Source organism: Trichoderma ghanense (assembly GCF_004382785.1).
Source record: "Trichoderma ghanense strain CCMA-1212 chromosome Unknown scaffold_1, whole genome shotgun sequence".
Lineage (NCBI taxonomy): Eukaryota > Fungi > Ascomycota > Sordariomycetes > Hypocreales > Hypocreaceae > Trichoderma > Trichoderma ghanense.
The window spans coordinates 2,165,016-2,177,413 of NW_027395664.1; the positions used below are offsets into that span (position 1 = coordinate 2,165,016).

Sequence of the window (12,398 nt, forward strand, 5' to 3'; positions counted from 1 at the left end):
GCAACCGCCAGTTTCACCGTTGAGCGACCAGCAGCTAATATTTGGTGATCTGATAGCATATCGACTGCCAATTCATTGTGAAAGCACTGCCAGCTTCGATCTTGGACCGCCAGCAACGCTCGAATCCGAAGCCGCGTAGCCCAATCTTCATACAATCACGAGGAGGATTCGCTGGTCCAATCAGTTATTCCTGATTCCCAGTCTGGGAGGAGTATGGCTGCTTTGATCCAAACGTATCAGCAGCAGACTGGTACGGTGACGATGCTCCAGGGTCGCTCAACACCCTCAGGCGGCATGATGCCTGCCGTTCCATCAAACGGGCATCATCAATACACCACTTCGGCACCGAGAGGAGGAGGCGGCTATCGCGGAAGCACTGTCCCTGTTCAGTCATATGCTTTTGCACCCACGCCGAATCTGAATCAGAGCTTGCAATGGCAGCAGTACGGGTCCTATCGGACGAATTCATCCCCCTCCAGCATTCCCACGCAGACTTTCGACCCCAGCCTGGTTCAACGTTCTCACCGCCCCAACCCGTCCGTGACGAACATGGCCTTGGTTCCCGCCTATTCGAGCCATAGCAGCAGTCACAGCAGCAGTCACAGCAGTGGGCATAGCAGCGGTCACAGCAGCCACGGGAGCAGCCACGGCAGCAGCGGCACACGCGATGACTCCGCGAAATCTCCCTCCCGAAATGCCACTTCTTCTTCCACCTCGCGCCCGCAGCTTGTCTCTACCGGCTCTCATCCGACGCTACCTTCCAGTGGAACGCCCAAGTACACCCCCGATCGATACAGGAGGCCCAGCAATTCAGGCTCTCAGCATTCGCGATCCCAGAGCACAAACCCACCGCTCAGTCCCGGCAGCCAACCCCAGATGTACCACGCGCCCAGTGACTCTAGGTCCGTTCCGAATCTTACGGCGTCTCCCACCCGGAGCCCCGGAGCATCCATGGATGACTCGCACCTGAACCGCAGGCCATCCCCGGATGAAGCCAAGAAGATGCGCCGCCGAAGCGTGCATACCATTCAGTCCACGGACTCATTCCGGCCTCTTTTGAAGCCCGAGAACTCCCCTCGCTTGGAGCAAACTGCCATCGCCAAGAGTGAAAAGTCGCCTCAGGCTGCTCAAAGGATGCCGCTACATGCCCGCAAAGGAAGCTCTGACAGCGCATCGTCTGGTCGAAGCGTTCCGTCACCGTCTGCCTCGGTAAGTCGGCATTTCATTGCCATTCGTCACCTAATGGGCTAGGGGCCCCTGATAGGTTGTGCATGCTAACCAGGGATTGATGTGCAGTCTTCCAACCGTAATGCGACGGTCTCCACCAGCAACCCCTCTTCACCGGCCGCTGACGAAACACCGACCAAGAGCGACCAGCTCAAGGTAGCGAACATTCCGCCAAGAGGCTCATCTGCCGATGGAGTCAAGCGGACACTCAGTCCCTCTCCGTTGTCCAAACCCGCCACGATGGCTAATGAACCAGCTGGAGACGCCACTCCCGCTGCCGCCGCCACAACCGCAGCCACATCATCACAGGGCAAGGCCGTGGCATCACCGGCGGCAAAGCAGCTCGCTGCCATCAACGAGAAGGATGTCAAGGGAAAGACCAAGACCTCTAGGCTACGTCGAGCCTTCTCCTTCGGGAGCGCAGCCGAATTTCGAAAGGCTGCCGGGCCAGACGGCGAGGGCATGGAGAGGGTAGAGGCGTCCAAGCTCCGCAAAGACCCAACGGCCGAGGAGGCTTATGATGCTGAGCAAGCGCGAATCGCTGAAGCGCAGGAAGCTGCCGGTATCGGTAACAATATCTATGGTGGTCGTTTCTTTGGTGGGTCGACGGATAACCTCTCCATCTCATCCACCGCCTCGTCTGCTTCTATTATGATCAGGAAGATGGGCCGTGGCATGAAGAAGAGTACCCGTTCCCTGGTTGGCCTCTTCCGGCCAAAGTCCGCTGTGGGCACGCCGGCCGGCGATGCTCCTGTTACGGAGGCTGGCCAGGCCGCTGTGTCCATGATCACCGTGGAAGCAGAGACTCGACGTGTCAACGTAACTGCCGATCCTCAGGGCGGCAAGGGCGGCACGGGATTCCCTCGTCTCGAGCGCAACTCCCTTGACGCTACGCAGATCCCCGAAGGTGGAGCGGAGCGTGCGGGCAGCTCGGGAGCGGACAACGGGCCGCGTAAGAGCATCGTGGGCGGTGAGAAAGAGCGCGCCGAGGTACTTGCGGCCGTTCGCAAGGGCATCTTGAAGCGTACGTACAGTTTCCGTGTCCTGTATCTGTCCCACTTGCGCGGATAATTAACTGACAATAGGTCCAGGCTCTTCAAGCCCTTCCATTCGCCCATCGGAGTCACCCGACCTCGTCTTGCCAAACATACCAAATGTCGCCGACTCGCCCAACTCAAGCGCGCCTAGTACGCCGAATGACGACGGTAAAAGATCCAACTCGATTGCTATTGGCAATGAAGACTATTTCATGTCGGCCCTGCGGCTTGGGAAGAGCCGACCGGGAACTCCCCAAACTGGCCCCAAGAGGAATGCCACATTCTCGCCGCGCATCATCTTCTACGACACCTGGCCCAGCCAGGAGTACGATCGCCGAGGTGAAATTGCCACCTGCAATCGCCTCACCCCGATGCTTGCTCAGCAGATCAAGGAAGAGCTGAACAGCTTCAAAATGGTTCGTCAAACACAACCGCCAACTCCGTGTGGACTCAGTTGCTAACGAAGTCTGCGATGATAGGAAATGGAAGTCCATGAAAATTCCAAGATTTATACGCACTTCTTCTGATGATATTATCCGATGGACGAGAATCTTGTCAGCTGATTATTTTTTTTCTCTCCACCTCTGCTACTGTGGTTTATAAAGACCTTGCCATGTATTTCTTCACATTTACCATTTTGCGGCGTTTAGGGACAGCATAGTAAGGTGTCATGGGCGTTTTGTCACACTACCTCACTACACTTGTCATGGTATTTAGCCCCAAAGACTCGTACATCTCCTTAATATTCAGTTGGAGTCGTGGGCAAGGAAATGGGCCACCAAGGGGAAGCGGGATGAGCCGGTGTCAGATGATTCTGTTTGCTGTCATTGAAACATGGGAAACCTGTCGTTGCAGCTTGCAGCTCAACCACGAAAACCCAACGTCGAAGAGCAGTGGCACGCCGGAAAAAAATGCCGACACAATGCCACGTTGGCGCAGGAGGAACATTTCAGAGTTGGCCGCTGAGGCGAACATGTTGAGATATGGCACGCTCGGCCGATTGGAGGGTGATAAATAGGCCGGCAACTTGTGTTTTTCTTTCTCTCTGGTTCATTTCAAGCATGTCTCTATAGCCGGATTCAGTCTATGAGCGTGATGTATCTGGGTTTCTCCTTTTTCAGCAAATAAAATCTCTCAGTACTTCTATTCAATCCTTGTTTCGCCTTGATTTGCCTTGCCTTGGTTGTCCAAAGGCCTCGTACCACCATCACTCTACCCAGAGTCGAGCAGATTTAGCCTAGCCCGCATTTGCAATACAATGTTAGTGTCGATCTGGAGGACTCTACACAGCATACAAAGTATGAATAGATCTCCTTCTAGTTCCAATCATCAGAATTGTATTGTCATGTAGATAGATGCTTGTCATGGTGCTCATCTGGTTGATGCTATTCCGCGAATCTTGGCAGTGCTGTCATCGTATTAATCAGCCACCAATGCGGAAAGAGGAAAAGCTGAAAGAAGAAAGAAGCAAATGGGCAGCCCCGCCAAGCATAGTAAAACGTCAAGCCTATCTCGCTATCGATTTCCCAAACCTTTTCCCTCCCAATATCTTCAAGCTTCAAACACGACGTCTTTTCACCCATCGCTTGAAGCAATTCCCTGTCACCTCTCTTCCCTACCTACCAAATCGCGCAGGACAATGCTTGTCTGAAAAAAGGGTCTCCTTTAGATGTGGCGGACTTTGATACCCAAGACGGTGACACATCGATTGCTGCTGCTCCAGCCCCGATTCTCCGCTGTTCCCAACACCTTTCGCGGCGTCGCGACAATGACTGCGCCAGAGGCGGCCAGCGCAGCCGCGGCCTCGCCTCCCGAGAGGAAGAAGCTCCATGGACGGGCGTTCTACGAGAGCATCGGGAGTCCCAAGTACATCGTGGCTCCCATGGTGGACCAATCCGAGTTTGTTTGTCTTGCACCCGAACAACAACCCCCCATGAAATCTCGCTTTTTCCATGTTTCGACTAACGCTTTCGTGTGTCGCACATCTCTCTAGGCCTGGAGAATGCTCACGCGATCCTTCTTGCTGCCCGAGGAGCAGTCCAAGCTCCTAGCCTACACCCCCATGCTACACGCGCGACTCTTCTCGCAGGACGAGAAATACAGGAGGGCGCACTTCCAGGCCGTGCGGCCGGGCTCCGATGAGCCGTGGCTGGATGGGAATCCCAAGATCGACCGGCCTCTGTTCGTGCAATTCTGCGCGAACGATCCCGAGGCGCTGCTCGCTGCGGCGAAGCACGTCGTTCCGTATTGCGATGCTGTCGACTTGAATCTTGGGTGTCCGCAGGGGATTGCGCGCAAGGGCCACTACGGAGCGTTTCTGCAGGAGGATCAGGATCTCATCTTCAAGTTGGTCAACATATTGCACAGGGAGCTCCCCATTCCGGTCACGGCCAAGATACGTGTGCTGGAGACGAAGGAGAAGACTCTGGAATACGCTCAGAACGTGCTCAAGGCCGGAGCTTCGATATTGACGGTCCACGGGCGGAGGCGGGAGCAAAAGGGACATCTTACTGGCGTGGCGGACTGGGACATGATCCGCTTCCTCAGAGATAACCTGCCTCCCGAGACCGTGCTCTTCGCGAACGGCAATATCCTACAACCAGGCGATCTACAGAGGTGCTTGGACGCGACGGGAGCAGACGGCATCATGTCGGCCGAGGGAAACCTCAGCGACCCGGGCCTCTTCGGCAACCCGCCGCCGAAAGAAGAGAACAGCAGGGAATACTGGAGAGGCAAGGACGGAAACGGTGGCTGGAGAGTCGACGCCATCACCAGACGCTATCTGGACATCCTACACAAATACGTCTTTGACGAAGAGCCCCCGCAACGGAGACCGTTGTTCATCCCCGGCGACGACACCGCATGGTTAACGCAAAGCGAGACCCCCGACGACGCAGACGAGCCCGCAAAGAAGAAGCGAAAGACGGACACCACCGCCAGCGAAGCCGACACCACTACCAACACTACCGCCAAGAAGAAGCTCACCGCAGAGCAGCAGCAGTCCCCCAACCTCTCCGCAATGCAGCCACACCTGTTCCACGTCCTCCGCCACTTCGTCACCCGGCACACCGACATCAGGGACATGCTCGCCCGCGCGCGCAGAGACGGCATGGCCGGCTATGAGCGCGTCCTCGATGCCGTGGAGAGGCGCGTCGCCGAGGGGCTGCTCGAGTACGAGCGCACCGGCGGCCGGAGCTTCGACGAGGAGATGGAGAGGACGATTGCCGAGCGCACCATCGAGGGCGTGCCTGAAGAAGAGAGCTCCGTGGGGACGCTCAAGCGGTGCAAGAGACCCTGGTGGGTGGCCCAGCCCATTATTCGGCCGCTGCCGAGCGAGGCCTTGGCCAAGGGGGCCATTTCGCTCAAGAAGGAAAAGAGCAAGGGCAAAGAGAAGGTTGATGGCAAGGCGAAGAGTGAGAATGGGGTCGCTGTGGCGGAAGACAAGAAAGAGACGGAAACACAGCAGCAGACGAAGCAGGAGATTGCATCCAGAGACGAGCTCGTCTCCGGATGAGGGACACCATTGCGAGAAAGCAAGGGGGGTTGAAAAGACCAGCGTAAAGACCCATCAGGAGTTGGGTAGCAAACTTACGTTGCATACGAGTACTACCAAGCAGGTAGAATAGACGCCGCCGAGCCAATGCAATGTCCCCAGGCTCACGGCATAGACACAGAGCTGATACCAGTTTGCCCCTTCCTTCTACCCGTCCCCTCACGAAGCTTGGCTTCGATGCTCATCTTGCCGTATGATTACCGGCGATGCACTGCGCAAGGGTGTACACCGGTCCTGAAGCCGCCGCCGCCCCGGCAGCTCTGATAGTAGCCAGTAGAGGGCTTCCAGTTCCCGCGCTCTGGAAAATGGCAAACAGGCTGTCTTCTCCGATAGGGTGCAAGAGCGATTGAACGAATGCAGCCGGAGTGCCTTGCGAACCTAGTCAGCCGTTGATCAAGTTGTGCGTTGCCACCGGTTATCAAGGGGTCAACCCGACATACCCAGCTCCTACGCCACCAGCACCGAAGCCAAGTGCGCCTAACAAGGGCCCTGAAACAGTAGCCACCGTTATTCCACCGAAAAGAATCGCAGCTTGGACGGGATTCTCGGTCAGGAATCGCTGAAGCTGGAATTATGATTATATGATACCATTAGTACAGTACGTGGTTATTGCATAAGGATGGCTTTCGAGGAAATTGGGTGTACGGAATATGCAAGTCATAACTTACACACTGTACAGGCGTCATGATGAGTCCCGAAACGAGATCCTGCAGTGTCTGCCTCACTTCTGTTGTTCTCTCGGTCTGTTCTGTCACATTGTTTTCGCTTTCTCCTGCTGGTTCCGCAGGGGGATCAGGATCAGAGCTGGGAAGCGCCAGGCGTGTATTAATTTACGTGACGCGTAAATGGAGGATTGTTCCAATAACAGTCTGCCAACTGTCACCGCAGGGAGCGGCAGCCAGTGAAATGAGCCATGTCCGTTTGCATGCAGGTGGTGAATATGCACTCGGCAATTAATTGACTCGATGGCCCCCCTCTAGGACCAAATTCACTCTTTTGATTCGCCCACCCGTCTGTGTATGCAGCCGTCGTGAGTGACTGTGCAGTCGGTATGGTAGGTAGTTGGGAGCAAGCATACTGCAGCCGGCTTGATTTGGGCCTGCTAGTTTGTGTCCATCAAGCTTCGTATTCGATTCGTTGTCTGCTGCGTTATCTATGTTTGAGCTGAGAAAGAGATTAGCAAGGTGCAGGATCCCATTCGAAACTAATAATAACTCAAGAGAAATATCAAGCGGACCAGGCAAGTTGGTTTCCTACATATCATATTACAAGGTTGCGTCGATAATCCCAACACACCGAGGACCTCTTGCACATACGCACGTGCGGTTGCATGCACCCCGTAATGTGTCTTTGTTGATGGGGTATTGTTCTCGAGCATCGGGCAGTGCAGGTCGGCCGCTTCATGCTGCCCGGTTCTCGTTGGTGAAGGATCATGCTGCCGACGTTGGACTGAGACAACAACGGCCCGATATGTGAGGAAACAAAGAGCCAAAATGGCTGGTCGCCTTTCCTTCAAAACCATGTTGTATGATATAGTGCCTTGGGCACTGACGATGAATAGAGGAGAACGTATCATGGCAGAGGGGAGAGTGTATTTCTCTCGAAAAGCGGACTGAGGAACGGATAGAAGATGCTTGGGATGCACCCAAAGGCTCTGAAACCGACTCCTTCGATTGGGACACAACAAATGAGTTGCACACATCGCCGGGCTCCACCAAGCAGAGGCAGAGCACCTGTAGTATGAGGAAGAGTACGCCTACACAGCAATGTAGGAAGCCATCGCAGTTGATGGAGACTGCATAAGCCAAGGTCAGCCACCTAGTATAGATACAATGCCATGAGTTCCAACCGCATGTAGCATTTCGAAGAAGGACCACTCACTCTGGTTCACGTATGAACTTGTGACGGGCAGAGGCAAATGACTCTGGTCCCAAAAGTGCCAAGCGAGCTTTCCTTTTCTGAAGAGGCCATCCACTTGATGGGGCTTCACATGATGCAGCACAATGAACTGGCTTGGCTGCGGCTTGATTGAAGTGCCGCATCCCCACCATTTGCCTTGTGTGATAGGAAAACAAGCAGCAAAGAGGCGGAGGGAGGGAGAGGCAGAAAGACAGAGTGACGACATCGCGAATGGGGATCGGATTATCGGTAGTCGATTCCGTTCCTTCCTGCTCTCACCTCCCATAGCTTCCCACTTGCCAATTTTCATCATCCCTCTATTTTCCTTCATGACCATTCAACTTCATTTATTCTTCTCGTTCGATGAGTTCGTCGAGGGTAGTTTTATCGAATTCGTGAATAAGCAGAGTCGGCAGTGGTTGAATACCAATGAGTACCGATCAAGCTTCAAAGGCAAATGCGTCTTAAGAGATGCAGACGATCGACAACAGGGGAGTTTCAGCAACAAACGGAAATTGCCATGACACGAGTCATTTGGCTCGCTTCGCCGTCATCTGGAGCAGTCAGAATCTGGGGAAGCCCCGGTCGAGTTGCGGTCAGTCCTGTCTCCCCAAATTTGGCCTTAACCCATTTGCATAACAGACTGAACAGCAATCTTACTCTCAAGGACAGGAGCTTTCCGCCCGTCCCGTCCCGTTGCTTGAGCGTCTGACGGTGTTCTCAAACTCGACTTCCCCACCATGATCGCCACCGCATCTTTCGCTTGTTCCAACCCTCGCAGCGTTGGGCATCGTGGGACGGGGACCTCGAGTCTCGGGCCGCCACTGTCGTTTTACTGGGGGCAGAAGCGTCGCGGCTGGTTCTCAAGTGAGACCGTTATTGTCGACATCCTAGGAGATCAACTTGCTATAGGTTTTCTCCATGAGACGTCGAGCTGTTGCTGATAGTCGACATTTGAACTACTTGACTGGCGCAATGTCAATCTGGCCGTTGCAGCTTTCCGCTCACTAGGAAGTCTGTCGGCGGTACAGGACTTCACCTGGGCGCCATTGATCATATTCAATGGCTCTTCTTTTCAGAACGAATTCGATTGTCGCGACTTGACCAGCGCTGAAGCCCGCAGGAGACTGAAGCCAAATATTCTTTGGGGCGAAGTCTCTTGAGAAAGCCAAGAGCAATACATCTGAAGGGGAGTAAAGAGACAAGCTCAAACAAATCATGGCTGCCAGGTTGGTCTTGACGAAGCCGACATGTTGCTCAGAACAGCGCCGACGGCGTACTATCTAGTGATTTGCGACAACAACTCGGAAGGCTCGATGCCGGCCGCTCTTAAAAAGGGGAAACAAGACTCATGGATATCTGGGCGTGCATGAGCCAATGGGATCCAGTTCCGGCAAGACTGATCAACATTGGTTCCTACGACGAGCTTGATCCCATCAAGATGAATGGAAGGGCGGGGACTCTTTGTTGCTCCGCGGCATCGTTTGGCTCATGGTTGCCTTGGAGCGGCCTGTTAGTGAGCGCCAAGGCGGCCTGCATCGCAGATTCTCATGCATTTAATAAGCCGTCGGGGAAGCGATGCTCCAGCGTCATGCACTGGTTACGAGTTGCATGCGCGTGCATGCCCCGTGTCAGGCTGTCGATCGTCCAAGTTGCCCAAAGGCAGCAAACATCGCAGAACAAGGGGGCGTTCCGAGACATGTAATATGCAAGGTGCATATGCGATCCTCGCAGCGAGGGGGGAAGCGAGTTCTCAATCCTTGGTTTTCATCACAATTCGAGAGCTACCTATGCAGCCAAAGTTCGCTGCATGGGACGGAGCGGCTTGCTTAAGCGGTGGCTGCGCTTCACCTCACAAGGAAGTCATGTTGTCGTGTCGTGTCCTCGGGCCTGTGGCTTCCGACCCTTCGATTGGACGTCTGGTGCTCTATCAGTTCCTGCGTTGCGACCTGTCGTGCTGCTATTCGACCAGCGCAATGCTGTTGCGAGCGCCACCTGGTGGCCAAATCAGAGTCACGGGCGACGCGCGCCGAGATGAGAAGAATATTGCACAGTCGTTCCACCATGCATATAAACTGACGATCTATACTTGGTTTATTCCTCTTCACAGAACACGCGCGCCTTCTCCGCGAGTGTGAGTATTATGTTCGGCATTCTTCGACGGCCCAGTATTGGAGATGATGACGGACAACCAAGAGCAACTGAAGAGGCTGGAGGAGCAATGGAGTGTAGTCGTGGCAGAGGACGAGCGTAAACATGCACTGATTTCTGTAAGACCCCCTTCCCACCACCCACTCAACAAAATCTGCTGCTCCCCAGGGTCATTGTCTCCGGCGCAAAGACTTAAGATCTTTCCTAGGACCTGTTCGGACATATCAGTGATTTGACGGCACAGCTCGCCGAGGCGCATATGGACCTTCGAGACAGAAAGGACATGCTTGAGCTTAAACGCACCAAGCTTGACCACGCCGAGAAGCAGCTTGAAGATTTACGACGCAAAACAGTTAGGGTCGAGCCAACATTACCTGAAGGCGACAGAGAGCTAACCATGGTGACAGGATGAACATGGTTTTAGTATGGTGATAATCGATGGCGACAACATGCCGGTGAGTGCCTTATAAACAGGTTCACCTACTCTTCCCTCAAACGCTTGCTACTGGGCAGAGCTGTTCTAACCTTGTACAAACTCAACAGTTTCATGATGAATTCGTGAGAGAGGGCATGCCTGGAGGCAAGAGGGTAGCTAGCCTCCTGAGGAAAGCGATAGCCGAGGATATCAAGACGAGATTTCCAGCCCTACCCGCCAATGCGCAGGTGATGATTCGTGTGTATGCGAATTTGAAAGGGCTGTCCAAGAAATATAGAGAGCTTCTGCCAGACTCTGGACCGTTTGAAGACTTTATTCGAGGATATAACACAGTCCATCCCACGTGCGATTTCATCGACGCTGGGTGTGGGAAAGAGTGTGCGGATGAGAAGATCAAAGGTGAGCTACCACCGTGACATGGAGTCTTGTCTCTTCCCCTTCTCGCCTTAATGTCGCTTTTGATTTTCAATCTGGGAGACTGACACGACAAAGCCGCCCTCAAGTTTGGTCTCGAGGACAGCCATTGCAAGCAGATATATTTCGGCGGACCAGGAGACAACGGATACGCGCGCGTCTTCGACTCCTTCCTCGAAGATCAAACAATTCGGGGGCAGATCACGCTCTTGGCAGGCCCTCCTTTTGCATTTGAGCTGGCGGCCATCAAAGACAAGTTTCAGAACGTGACATTCGACAACATCTTCAGGGGCCAAAAGCTTCCCAACGATGCGAATCGCAGGACGTCTTTCCACATCACACCGCCGGGGACCCCAATGCCGTCAACGTCCCCCTTGAACTTTGCGGCTGCTGCAAAAGTGCCCAGCCCAGCTCAAAGCACCCCAGCTCAGTTGTACTGTCCAGAGCCGAAGCCGCCTGCGACTGGAGTCATATTGCGGAACAGGCTTGGACAGCGAGTGGACTCGCGCCTTTCATACTCGCAGGCCGACTTTTCTAATCTGAAAGATCGCAAGCTCTGCAACAACTTTCACCTGTTGGGCAAGTGCTATTTCCTCGAAAAGTACGGAAAATGCCATCACGAACATGGGGAAAAGTTGACTGCGCAGCAGCTGGAAGCCTTGCGAGGTATCGCTCGTCAGTCTCCATGTCTGAACGGACTGAGCTGCAGCCAGAGAGACTGCGTGGCCGGGCACCGGTGTCCGAGGGAGCCTTGCCATAAGGATAAGTGTTGGTTCCCCAAGGAGATGCATAATGTTGACACTCAAGTCATTGACTGAGGAACCGCGATGGCCTGGATAATCTTTCTTTTTATTTTGGCGGGAAACTGAATGCAACGGACGGCAGAATGGATGATTGGGCTGGCTGACTGCCCGGCGTTATCATGAACGGAATACATCAGGTTCGTTGGGAGGCCGGCAGCACTGCTTCAACGGCAATAATGGGAAACTGAGAGCACTACATAGTTAATGGTCCGTTGGGTCTTTCTCCAGAATGATTCGCCTCTAATCAACCAAATTGATGGCTCATGCCGAACCCTGAGATTCGAGACTATGCAATCCTTCTAATCGTACCCTTGAGCTCCATGGAACGTTGATTCTCAGCACTAGCCGTACCGTGGGGGTTTATCAGGGCCACACCAAAGCCCCCAATATCATCTCGGGACTCCGTCCACAATGGCGACCGCTGATAGATGAGTCCTCCCAAGGGGGGGTTTTCAGCTTGGTTGAAGCCAAAGCACCTCGAGATGTCTCAATGTGCCTGAAAAGGTACATGAATATGCACGGCGAAAACCGTCTGTCGAGTCGAAAGGGAGCTTCCGAACACATCATCAGTTCCGGCAAGCTTCCTGACCAATTGCTTATTTCCTGTTGTCGGTCAAGCCCATCTTCTCAGCCACGACTCCGAGCCAGAAGCTCAAGCCCGGGTATTTCTCAAATGGGAGCCATCGCGAGGTACCAGATAACCCACCTCGCCAGAAGCAGCAGAACAAGTACCCCTAGTTAAAGCAAACCCGACCTACCAAAGCAACAAGACGGAGCACCTAATCCCAGCCCCGACTTTTTTTTTCCCTGCTTCCCCCAAAACAAGAGCTTCCGTGCAATGCTTCCGACGCCCTTTTGCTCACCTTTCGACAAGCCGC

The 12,398-nt window shown here is 54.0% G+C and overlaps 6 protein-coding genes across 6 annotated transcripts; 4 read left to right on the forward strand and 2 right to left on the reverse strand.

The window, feature by feature from the left end:
• Positions 1 to 213: 213 nt before the first annotated feature.
• On the forward strand, positions 214 to 2,791 carry CCMA1212_002097 (Protein BNI4; the record flags this gene model as incomplete). Its single annotated transcript, XM_073699498.1, has 4 exons — positions 214 to 1,209; positions 1,297 to 2,251; positions 2,319 to 2,680; positions 2,744 to 2,791. 4 exons carry the CDS (start codon positions 214 to 216, stop codon positions 2,789 to 2,791), a joined length of 2,361 nt encoding a protein of 786 aa, XP_073562727.1.
• Positions 2,792 to 3,068: 277 nt separating this feature from the next.
• Positions 3,069 to 3,239, reverse strand: CCMA1212_002098 (uncharacterized protein; the record flags this gene model as incomplete). Its single annotated transcript, XM_073699499.1, has 1 exon — positions 3,069 to 3,239. The coding sequence occupies one exon, from the start codon at positions 3,237 to 3,239 to the stop codon at positions 3,069 to 3,071; it is 171 nt and encodes a 56-aa protein (XP_073562501.1).
• A 793-nt stretch (positions 3,240 to 4,032) lies between these two features.
• Positions 4,033 to 5,778, forward strand: CCMA1212_002099 (tRNA-dihydrouridine; the record flags this gene model as incomplete). Its single annotated transcript, XM_073699500.1, has 2 exons — positions 4,033 to 4,167; positions 4,258 to 5,778. The coding sequence occupies 2 exons, from the start codon at positions 4,033 to 4,035 to the stop codon at positions 5,776 to 5,778; spliced, it is 1,656 nt and encodes a 551-aa protein (XP_073562500.1).
• Positions 5,779 to 5,998: 220 nt separating this feature from the next.
• Positions 5,999 to 6,382, reverse strand: CCMA1212_002100 (uncharacterized protein; the record flags this gene model as incomplete). Its single annotated transcript, XM_073699501.1, has 2 exons — positions 5,999 to 6,185; positions 6,258 to 6,382. Coding segments are annotated over 2 exons (312 nt in total), but the record flags the coding sequence as incomplete, so codon positions are not given.
• Positions 6,383 to 9,266: 2,884 nt separating this feature from the next.
• On the forward strand, positions 9,267 to 9,854 carry CCMA1212_002101 (uncharacterized protein; the record flags this gene model as incomplete). Its single annotated transcript, XM_073699502.1, has 1 exon — positions 9,267 to 9,854. The coding sequence occupies one exon, from the start codon at positions 9,267 to 9,269 to the stop codon at positions 9,852 to 9,854; it is 588 nt and encodes a 195-aa protein (XP_073562600.1).
• Positions 9,855 to 9,896: 42 nt separating this feature from the next.
• On the forward strand, positions 9,897 to 11,535 carry CCMA1212_002102 (uncharacterized protein; the record flags this gene model as incomplete). Its single annotated transcript, XM_073699503.1, has 5 exons — positions 9,897 to 9,986; positions 10,076 to 10,219; positions 10,275 to 10,322; positions 10,411 to 10,702; positions 10,796 to 11,535. The coding sequence occupies 5 exons, from the start codon at positions 9,897 to 9,899 to the stop codon at positions 11,533 to 11,535; spliced, it is 1,314 nt and encodes a 437-aa protein (XP_073562599.1).
• Positions 11,536 to 12,398: the final 863 nt, after the last annotated feature.